Genomic DNA, 11,261 nt, shown 5'->3' with positions numbered 1-11,261 from the left:
GACGAATTTTAACGGCATATACCTGTTGAAAAATATGTCTTTCCTGGAATTAGGTAAAGAAGCTAATTCAATCCAATCAAGAGAGGATGCCATATCCCATAGGCACTATAGAGAATGGGAGTGATTGCTGCGTTTACTCAAAAGAATGATCATCCATTTAACAAACAAGTCAGGTCTGATATTCTACCATTCATGTCAAAACAAGTTGATGATGAATTGATGCTACCATATGGCTTGGGATATGAGATAGTTCCACTAGTGCCCACAATAAACGCTGGGTAGCCAAGTGCAGAACTGATAACTGTTCATAGCATCTTATATGCAGTAATACCATCAGAGTGAAACAAGGCATCTAAAGAAGAACACAGGCTAGACTATATCCATTAACAAATGTTCCTCTCTCCTTCCATTTTCCCCAGAGGGAAAACAAAACAAAAAAATCAGGAAGGACGAGAGAGGGAAGCGGGGAAGAGGTGCAACTCAATACCCAATAAGATCATAACCAAAACTATAGCAACTCATTGATATGAAAAACCTATAACCTTCAAAGAACTATAAAAGCAATAAGCAGAGACAGAAGAATACAAGACCAAAATACTATTAACACAAAGTAACACGTTGATGGACTTATACTTTGTAGTAGAGGATAATATTGGAAGACGTGTGTCCGATTCACTCCTCAACAATCTACACTTACACTTCTGGAGGAGAAAGCCGAACTCAATGCCACAATAATTATCAAAATATAACATCACTGCAGATTGTTTATATCTTAAAATCGAGAGAAGTGCCATAATAGGAAAATTTCAGGTATTTTACTTGTGTCCAAATTCTGCCTTAACTTTCTTACTTAATTTGTGGTTAGACTTAGACCCTTGGATCATTCTCTACAGGTCATATCCAGTGGGTGATGTACAACTTCTTGTGTACTTGGCCTACTCTTGACTTTGAAAGACTCATCACAAAAAATACTACTTTAGATTAGTTGTCCGTGTGAATAGACAAAGTGCTGGTACAGACATGAAAATAATAGGTTGATAACTAGCCCCCATTAGAATTTTAAGTCAAAATTAGTCATTAACCTCACATAGCCAGACATCCAAATATTAAAACTTAAAAAGTATCATTAAAAATTAGTTCTCTTCCAAAACTCTACATTTATTATAACCGAAAAGGTAGCTTCTAATATCATTAAAAATCTAGTAAACATATTCTCATGCATATGTTACACTAAATGCTATACATGACTTCCAAGTTCCCAAACCTAGCTGAAGAATAAAAATGAAGACACCCTGTAACTGTTCTATCTTCAAAACCAACATGAAATTTTCAAGCACACTCAGACACTACTAGCTGAGACTTCATTTACAGCTGACTTATCTTTTTTCTTTGGTGGTTCTTGAGCTTTTTGTTGAAGAGCCTTATTTGGAACCAAAATTATAAATATGTTCCGGTCACGGAAGTTTTTGGCCTCCTCGGTTGCAAGCTGCATGTCAAGAGGGGGTTAAAGACACAGAATAAAGAAATTACAAGTTTACAGCTATAACAAAAATTTAAATAAATAGACTGTGAACAGGAAAATAGATAAATAAAATGGATTAAAGATGTCTGAACCTAGAAGAGAATCACAAAAGAGAAGTGAACCACAAATGTCCAAACCAAATAAGACTGCACAAGGCCATTGATTGAATTCTTTAATACATTCCTTTTCGCAAAATTAGTTGAATATATTTTTAATTGGTCCAAAGGTGAAAACCTATTGCTACCCATGATTCCCCCAACCCTAATGTAAGCTAGCATTAATACTAGCTCCAGCACAATGTCACAGGGACTTTACAAACAGGCTAGCTGGAACCTTTCTATAGTCAAATTTTAATTTCAGAGACTATCCCAAGAAAAAGTACCCAACCAATCAGACCAAGCAAACCCTAATTGACCATCACTTCAACATTTGAACATTCTTTGGAAACTGAACAAGCCTATTCAGTTTGACACATTTGAAAATGAGTGCATCAAGGGTTTCTTGCAAACACTTTAGTGAGTTCACTTCCAACTAAAATTTGTATAATACCTGGTGGGTAAGCATTTTTATTAAAAAATCACATTTAACGATTTCATTGAAAAGAATCATTACAAAGTCTTCCAATGTTTTGTGACAACTGCACCACATCAGCTTTTGCAATGGTTCAATTATAAAGATGGGTATTCTTAAATTTTAAGCAAAAGGGGAGGAGGAACTAATGGAATGATTTGACTTCCATGGGATGCCCAAACATTCCAATATATGATCTTCGCTGATGCCAATCTACAATAAGTCAAGAATCAGGAGCAGAACCATTGCATAAAGGGCAAAATTGCTTCAGTATGAAGCAATGAAAAACAAAACAAAACAAAACCAAAAAAATTGACTGATCACCAACTGTTAAGTATTAAATATTAATTGACATCATTGATTCTATTTCAGATTTTTTTTTTTTTTTTATAACTTCTTTTATGATAAGTTTTTTGAGTTGAACTCCATCACACCATCTACAAAACCAAAAACCTTTAATTGGTGAGAACTTAATTTTATCGACAATTTAGTCAATTTAGAAGTTCACAGCCAAAAGACACTGTAGTCAAAAGAAACCTTGCCTTGGTTTCCACATGAATTAGGCAGCCAAAATGGGTAGACCAGGTCTTGCCTATATTTCAGGAATTGACACTAAATATCTTCAAACTAAACATGGTAAACATTTGACTTAGATCTCAGGTAACAACCATGGTGTACCCAACATGCTTGTTCATGGCAGAATACAAGCCTACTTAAAGAGCGCCGAAAGAGAGAGGGGGGAGGGGGAACAGAATATAAACCCATATCAAGAGTACCTCCCCAACATCATTCTGAAAACGTTTAATAAGCTCGATTGCGATATTCCTGAAATCATTTTCACGACCTTTGAGGTTCACTATAATCTTAACCTGCATGATTTGAGATCTCAAAATGGTCACAATAAACTCTCTTAATTTAAGTAGCCACAAGACATAACCATAAGAAAATCTCAACAACCTTGTCGCCATCATTCAAAAACTTCCTAGCAGCTTTCAAACGCACAGAATAGTCATGTTGATCAATATTGTAACTGCAAAGAGAATCAATAAGATCATTTACCCCAAAAATAAAAAATAAAAAATTACAACACACATACTTAGTAGCACAAAAGCTTCAGTTTTTGGATCAAGTCCTTGAATTAAATGATAGAATTTGAAACATATAAGTACAAAAGAGTGCACACACACCCCTCAAACTCAATACCTCCATCAATGAATTCATCACTAACATTGTCAACACTACAACATATAGCCAAAACCCAACCAACCACACATTAAGGTTCCAAATCAAGTGTTCAATGTCTTGTAATTTCATTTTTAAGCCCTTAACACTTTGTAAGCCAATCCACGCACAGGAGAGAAAGAGAGAGAGAGAAGCAATAGCAATTCAAAAAGCGTAAAAAAGGCTATACGCAATTAGAAGGTCCAATCATTTCCAATCTTATAATGTCCCGCACATTAGAAGTCCACCTTCAATTGGACAGTCATAAGGGAGGGAACCAAAACTCTACCCCAAAGTTATAAGGGAGGGAACTAAAACTCTACCCCAAAGTGATATGTCCAATTCAGTCAAGTTTATAGTGGTATATTGCAAGTGTTGTACCTAACCACTTCAAATTAAAGACATTTCTACTGCCAAAAATAATCAAGCCCTATCCAGGATGCATGACATTTCATGATTTCAAACATTACATTTTCGTTCTCCAATAAAAATTAAACAACCAGATAATCATGCTGAAATATGCTTTTAGAATTTTACATGAAACAGAATGGTCTATATAAATCAATAATAATATTGACAAAAGTCAGACCTTAGTAACTACCAAAAAAGAAATCAAAGAACCATATAATTGAAGAATTGTAAATGAATTTTGACGAAGTATGTTACCCCATTTTGAGCTCCTTCATATCCATGCGATTGGCTAACATTTAAGAGCACACAGTGGTCAATAACTTTTCTGAAATCTGAGAAACATAAATCAGAGAAAATCAGCAAACGCTAATTAGGGAAGACATTCACCAGCACTTTTCTTCTGCTGTTCTCTTTTCTTCTTTTGCTGTTCATATCTATATTTACTGAAAAGAGAGAGAAGATACATATTAAGAGACGTTAAGGTCAAATAACACTTAAGGTAAACATTTTTTAAAAATAAATAAAAAACAAAGGGAAAAGTCGAATTAAGAAACATATAGAACATTGATTTGAACGGTCATTTTTTATGGGTGATAACCAAGACATGCCATCAAGCGCAGTGACAATACTCTTCCATTTTTAACTTTGTACCATTCTTGTATTGATGTATTTTTTTTTGCCTTGCAATTCCCAAATCTCAAATGGCACCTCCTGCCACATAAGAATGGGGCAGAGCCAGAGACACCACCTAAAAGAGTTAAATTTTAAAGGGGAAAGGGCAAAAAAGAGCATTGATTATACTTGATAGAGAAGACAAAAATGTCCTACAAACTAAACAAACATATAAGCCTTTCATATGTGAAAGTATTTGCATTCTAAAATCAACAACCTATGAGACAACATAGGGAAGTGCTTATTTTGGGTCACCCATAGGCAACATAGCATATGCGTCCTTTGGAATATTATATTTCAATAGATAAGAGAACAACTGAGGGAAATGTTTCAATATCTACACTAATGGAGGCTCCTTTGGGTTTTTTAAGGGACCCATCACATACATAGAAAGCTTCCAATTTTCCGTTTACTGCTTGACACTGTTCATATTGGCCAATGACTTTCTGAACCATAGACATGCCAATCATAAACACACATAACTTACAGCTACTTAATTTTCATTGTTCCGATTTAATACAATCATAACCTGAAAATTCTTTGTAGCAGATATATAACAGCATAATTAAGTTTTTATTTACTAAAAGTAAAAAATAAATGAGGAAAAAGATGAACAACTGAGGGAAGTGCTTATTCTGGGCCACCCATAGGCAACATAGCATATGCGTCCTTTGGAATATTATATTTCAACAGATAAGAGAACAACTGAGGGAAATGTTTCAATATCTACACTAATGGAGGCTCCCTTGGGTTTTTTAAGGGACCCATCACATAGATAGAAAGCTTCCAATTTTCCATTTACTGCTTGATGCTGTTCATATTGGCCAATGACTTTCTGAACCATAGACATGCCAATCATAAACACACATAACTTACAGCTACTTAATTTTCATTGTTCCGATTTAATAAAATCATAACCTGAAAATTCTTTGTAGCAGATATATAACAGCATAATTAAGTTTTTATTTACTAATAGTAAAAAATAAATGAGGAAAAAGATGAAAATGTAATTCTTCTTCTGGGGGAAAAATATCATACTTGTAATCCATTATTTTGACAACAGGAGGATCTGCATCTGGGGATAATATAACCTGCAAAATAAGTGAGTAGGAACAAGTTCATGAATAAATTAATAGAATTATCCAAGTGTCATCAAGAGGCTCAAAAAGAAAACCTTTATATTCATTTATAGAGATAGCAACACATTGAATATAACTTGAAACCATATTCCTCAACTGCCATGTTCAGTATATTGACCACACATAAGCAGAAACATGAGTTGCTTGAGAAAATTATATACTTGAGGATGACACTGGACTCTGAATTTCATCAGGAATACAAGAATACATACTTCATAATTCCTAGACCAACTTAAAAGTTTCCATTCCACAAAGTTGGTAAAATTCACTACATTTTTACCACTTCTTTTAAATTTTAAATATTTGAAAAAATAAAATTTAGGCTTAAATACAATGTTGGTCCCTAAAGTTCATTCCGTGAACACTTGTAGTTTTAAAGTTTAAAATTATCACTTTTACTCCCTTAGATGACATGGACAAATTAAGAAATGACACATGGTATCACTTTATTAGACACATTAGGGACTAAATGCGTAGAGACTAAAATCAATCACTTTAAGACTGTTAGAGACTAAAAGCGATCACTTTAAATTTTTTTAGTAACTAAAAGCGATCACTTTAAACTTCAGAGACTAAAATTGTGCATGGGCTAAATATTAGGAGACAGGACCAACATTGTACTTTGGCCTAAAATTCAAATTTGGGCATTAATCCCACCAGGTCTATTTGAATTTGTAATTGGGCATTCCCCATAAATTCTTTTGCACAGTTGTGAGCTAGTAAAATTAGTAAATTACTACTTCCAAAAACAAAAAAATGTGACTAAAAAAAGTGCATACCAGATCAAGCTCAGCACTCTCAGCCATTTGAATAGCCTCATTTGTGGAAACCACTCCTACCTACAATAACAAATACAACAAGCTCAATCTCCCAAACTACAGCTCAACCATACACTATATCATTGCATTACACTTAACATCTCATAAAAGATCAGATTTTCTTTCCCACCATTTTCTCAGCCACCAAACACGAACACTAACATATACACAAAAACGACAAAAAGCTACTCACCATATTCTGCTTCGCATCAATTAACCTCACCGTAGCTGACCTATTGTCAAAACCAAGCACTTGAATTTAACTTTCACAAAAATCAATATGAATGTAAATGTGAGAATTAGCAGTTACCTAATGGAGGAGATGTCTAGGGCTTGTTCGTCATCGGAGTTGCTCTTCTGATACCGCCTCGAACCTCCGGGACCGGAGGGGCGGGAACCGCCGCCGTATCGGGCGGTGATCGTGGAAACACTCGAGGAGAGAGAGACTGAGTTCGAGTTTACGGAATTAGGGTTTGAAAAGCGGAGCCCGAAGAGCTTGGATTCGAGTGTGGAAAACGGTGTCGTTTTGGTTAGGAAAGGTTTGAAGCAAAAGCTGCTGCTGCTGCAAGTGCTGGTGATCCCAGCCATTGCGAGTGGTACTGAATTCAAATGGAGTTGGTTCTTATTTCTTATCCACAAATTTTTTGTGGGTGGTGGGCCATATATGGGCTCTTATGGGCCGGGCCTAATTGGGCCGGGTTTGTTATTTACAGGCTAGAATGGGCTTTTGGGCTGGCTGAACCTTTGGATGAAAATTTAATCGAAAGCTTAGCTAAACAGTATAAAATCTCAGCAGTTGATTAGAATTTTGACCAAATGTACAACATTTGCTAGTTTTCTAAAGAAAGCATCATCATCTTTCAATTGTTTGCGTGAAGCAATTAAAGAGGTTCCCATGTTATTATCGGGTCACCTCAAGCATGAAAGTCATGTCATTGACATGCAATCATAGAACTTAAAATTCTAACCGAGGTTATCCAAAAGATTTGAGACATCAAAATCTATCAAGTGTGTGTTTGACCTTTTATTTTTTGGTGAAAAAGAATATATATATATATATATATATATAACTTTAAACAAATAGGTTAGGTTCAGGAATGCTAACAGTCAGTGTTTAGTGTCTTTGTTTTGAGGTTTTTTTTTTTTTTTTTTTTGAGTCAGTGTTTAGTGTCTTTGTTTTGAGGTTGGATAGGGTAATTAGTTAGATAACACACTGTAGCTCACAACAGTGAGTAATTTTTTTGGTGCCAAACTGCTATTAGAGTATTAGACTATTAGTTATATAATGAGCCCTTAGATGTGTAACACACATTTTATGGTGCCAAACTGCTATTGGTATTGGTAAGCTAATGGGCCCTCAAGATGAAACTCTAGCAATTTTATTTAGGAACTCAAGTCAGAAGAAAATCACATAATAATGGAAAGGATTCACAAGGAAAATATATAAATCATTCATCACAAAATTCTGATACCAAAACTGAAAACTGAAAATTATTTTTATTTATAACATAAAAACCTCTGGTTACATGCTTTACATATTCATATTAATAAACAAAAAGTAGGAAAAACATATTAACTAATCACAACTTCAAAAGCCTTAACACTTGACCCAAACAAAAGTGACCAACACAAAGAAACCCAATACTCCTAACTTCAGCAACCTCAATCAACTTCTTCAATCTTAGGCCCAGGTCCAGAACTTCCAGTGGACCCACCACCATAACCACGAGAACCACCAGGCATGTCACCCCCCATGGGCATATCTCCAGCCCCACCACCTTGATACATCTTAGCTATAATGGGGCCACACAGTCCCTCCAATTCCTTCAACTTGTCCTCAAGCTCATCAATCTCAGCCAACTGGTTCTTCTCCAACCAATCTATAGCATCACTCACAGCCTTCTCAATCTTCTCCTTGTCAGCTGGGTCCAATTTCCCCGCAATCTTCTCGTCCCTCACAGTATTCCTCATGTTATAAGCGTAGTTCTCCAGAGCATTCTTTGCCTCCACTTTTTTCTTCACTTCCTCATCCTCTGACTTGTACTTCTCTGCTTCTTTCACCATTTTCTCAATCTCTTCCTTGGTCAACCTTCCCTTGTCGTTAGTAATAGTAATCTTGTTCTTCACCCCAGCTGTTTTATCCTCTGCTGACACATTCAAAATCCCATTCGCGTCTATATCGAAACAAACATTGATTTGAGGAACCCCTCTTGGCGCTGGAGGAATACCAGTAAGCTCGAATTTCCCGAGAAGATTGTTGTCCTTAGTTCGAGCTCTTTCACCTTCATAAACTTGGATCAAAACCCCAGGTTGATTATCCGAATAGGTCGAGAAAATTTGCTCTTTCTTCGTTGGAATCGTAGTGTTTCTCGGAATTAGCACAGTCATAACACCCCCAGCAGTCTCGAGCCCAAGACTAAGAGGCGTGACATCGAGCAGCAACAAGTCTTGTACTTTCTTGTCCCCTTCACCACTCAAAATCGCAGCTTGAACCGCAGCACCGTAAGCCACAGCTTCATCAGGGTTAATACTCTTGCAAAGCTCTTTCCCATTGAAAAAGTCTTGCAAAAGAGACTGAACTTTTGGAATCCTCGTCGACCCACCTACTAAAACCACTTCATCAACCTGACTTTTGTCAATCTTCGCATCACGCAAGCACTTCTCCACTGGCTCCATGCACTTCCTGAACAAATCCATGTTCAATTCCTCGAACCTCGCCCTCGTAATCGTCGCATAAAAATCAATTCCTTCATACAAGGAATCAATCTCGATTGTTGTCTGAGTAGTCGAAGACAGCGTCCTCTTCGCTCTCTCACACGCAGTCCTCAACCTTCTCAAAGCCCTTGCATTGCCACTAATATCCTTCTTATGCTTCCTCTTAAACTCTGCCACAAAGTGATTCACCAATCGATTATCAAAGTCTTCACCACCAAGATGAGTGTCACCCGCGGTGGCCTTAACTTCGAAAATACCCTCCTCGATCGTCAACAAAGACACATCGAAAGTACCACCACCAAGATCGAAAATCAGCACATTCTGCTCACCTTTCCTCGAGGCCTTCTTGTCGAGCCCATAAGCAATAGCAGCCGCAGTGGGCTCATTGATAATTCTCATAACATTGAGAGCCGCAATAGTTCCAGCATCCTTAGTAGCCTGTCTCTGCGAGTCATTGAAATAAGCCGGAACAGTAATCACAGCATTCTTAATTGGCTGACCCAGAAAAGCCTCAGCTGTCTCCCTCATCTTCGTCAACACCATTGACGATATTTCTTCAGGAGAGAATTGTTTCTGTTCGCCTTTGTACGTAACAACAATCATTGGCTTGTCACCGGGACCAGGAATAACCTTAAAAGGCCAAAGCTTCATGTCGCTCTGAACCGTAGGGTCAGAGAATCGACGACCAATGAGGCGCTTCGCGTCGAACACGGTGTTTTGTGGGTTCATAGCGACTTGGTTCTTGGCTGCATCGCCTATGAGCCTCTCTGTGTCAGTGAAGGCCACATAGGATGGGGTGGTTCGGTTGCCTTGGTCGTTTGGGATGATCTCAACTCGATCGTTTAGCCACACGCCTACGCAGCTGTAGGTCGTGCCCAAGTCGATCCCAATAGCTTTGCCGCTAGTTTCTGCCATGTTAAAGACTCGGAATTCAGATGCAGAGAAAGAAAAAAAAGTTGGGTTCTTTTGGTTTTTTTGGTTTGGTAAGAGTGTTTGTGAATTGTTTAGTTTGCTTTGTGTATTATGAGACTCTATGATGGGTTTAGAGTAGGAGGTGAGAATAAATTTATAGCGGTTTCAAAGAGAAAGAGAGAGAGTTTGAGAAAATTCGAGGGGAAAGTGGAAACTGTATAAGGAAAATGTGAGAGAATTTGAGAGAGTTCGAGTGAAAAGTAGAAGGGGGAAAGGTGAGAATTTGAAGTAAATTGAGAGAGTTCGAGAGAAAACTAGAAGGAAAGGGTGAATGAAATAGAGGAATATGAGAGTGGAGTGTTCTGGAGAATTTTGGATTTTAGAAATTCCAGAAAGAGGGGGAAGGTTGATTTATAAAAGTGGGGCCGAATTTGTTGTAATTTTACTTGTGTGCCGTCGTGTTTAGTAGGGGTGAGTTGAGTTCAGGGTCAGTTGGGGTGGGTAGTGGAGGGCATTTTGGGAATATGTGGTTAGTTTGATGGTGGTAGTTAAAGAATTTTGGAAGGAATTGGGATTTTGACGTGGGGAGAAATAGTGGATCGCGTGAGTGAAGAGGTGCTCTCTCTCTCTCTCTCTCTCTCTCTCTCTCTCTCTCTCTCTCTCTCTCTCTCTCTCTCTCTCTCTCTCTCTCTCTCTCTCTCTCAACATGTTCTAAACAAGGGTGTGCAAACAAGGTTGGGCATAGATTAGGTCGAATCGGGTTAAGGAGATTTGTCAACCTAACTCACTATGGTGGGTTAAAAAAAAATCCAACCCAATCCACATGGATTGGATTGGGTCGAGTTGAACCCATGGGTAGGACTTACTATTATTATTAAGCTGATTAGAAAAAAAATATCTCACTTACCACCTAAGTTGATAGATAAAATATACATAAACTAGTATTCTAATTCAGTTATAAACAAAATATATCTAACTGAATTTATAAACAAAATATACATGAACTAGTATCTTAACTTAGTTATAAACAAATAAAAGTGGAGTGGGAGAGTGGGAGCAGGAGACGGTATAGAGAGAAATTAGATTACTAGGATTTGTAAAGTAATTGAGTTTTATATAGGAAGAGCCAAATAGGGTAAAAAAAGTTACATAAAAAAATTATTAATTATAAAATATATTTGTAAATTTATATTAATTATATATAATTTAAATTTTAAATATATAGGTAGGTCGGGTCAGGTTAGGCCGATTGTGATTGTTATGACCTAAACCCAACTTGAC

General features: G+C 37.0%; 2 protein-coding genes across 2 annotated transcripts; both read right to left on the bottom strand.

Moving 5' to 3' along the window:
- Nucleotides 1–1,104: 1,104 nt before the first annotated feature.
- On the bottom strand, nucleotides 1,105–6,970 carry LOC126715654 (translation initiation factor IF3-4, chloroplastic). Its single transcript, XM_050416376.1, has 9 exons — nucleotides 6,664–6,970; nucleotides 6,547–6,586; nucleotides 6,315–6,374; nucleotides 5,435–5,487; nucleotides 4,112–4,167; nucleotides 3,980–4,013; nucleotides 3,050–3,122; nucleotides 2,869–2,961; nucleotides 1,105–1,486 (listed from the first exon to the last, which is right to left on the bottom strand). The coding sequence occupies exons 1-9, from the start codon at nucleotides 6,939–6,941 to the stop codon at nucleotides 1,340–1,342; spliced, it is 834 nt and encodes a 277-aa protein (XP_050272333.1). The 5' UTR covers nucleotides 6,942–6,970; the 3' UTR covers nucleotides 1,105–1,339.
- An 861-nt stretch (nucleotides 6,971–7,831) lies between these two features.
- On the bottom strand, nucleotides 7,832–10,329 carry LOC126715653 (heat shock 70 kDa protein). The gene has a single exon (XM_050416375.1). It carries the CDS (start codon nucleotides 9,981–9,983, stop codon nucleotides 8,016–8,018), a length of 1,968 nt encoding a protein of 655 aa, XP_050272332.1. The 5' UTR covers nucleotides 9,984–10,329; the 3' UTR covers nucleotides 7,832–8,015.
- Between the last annotated feature and the right edge of the window lie 932 nt (nucleotides 10,330–11,261).

This window comes from Quercus robur, chromosome 2 (assembly GCF_932294415.1).
Source record: "Quercus robur chromosome 2, dhQueRobu3.1, whole genome shotgun sequence".
Classification (NCBI taxonomy): domain Eukaryota; kingdom Viridiplantae; phylum Streptophyta; class Magnoliopsida; order Fagales; family Fagaceae; genus Quercus; species Quercus robur.
This window is presented reverse-complemented; position numbering and strand designations above follow the sequence as displayed.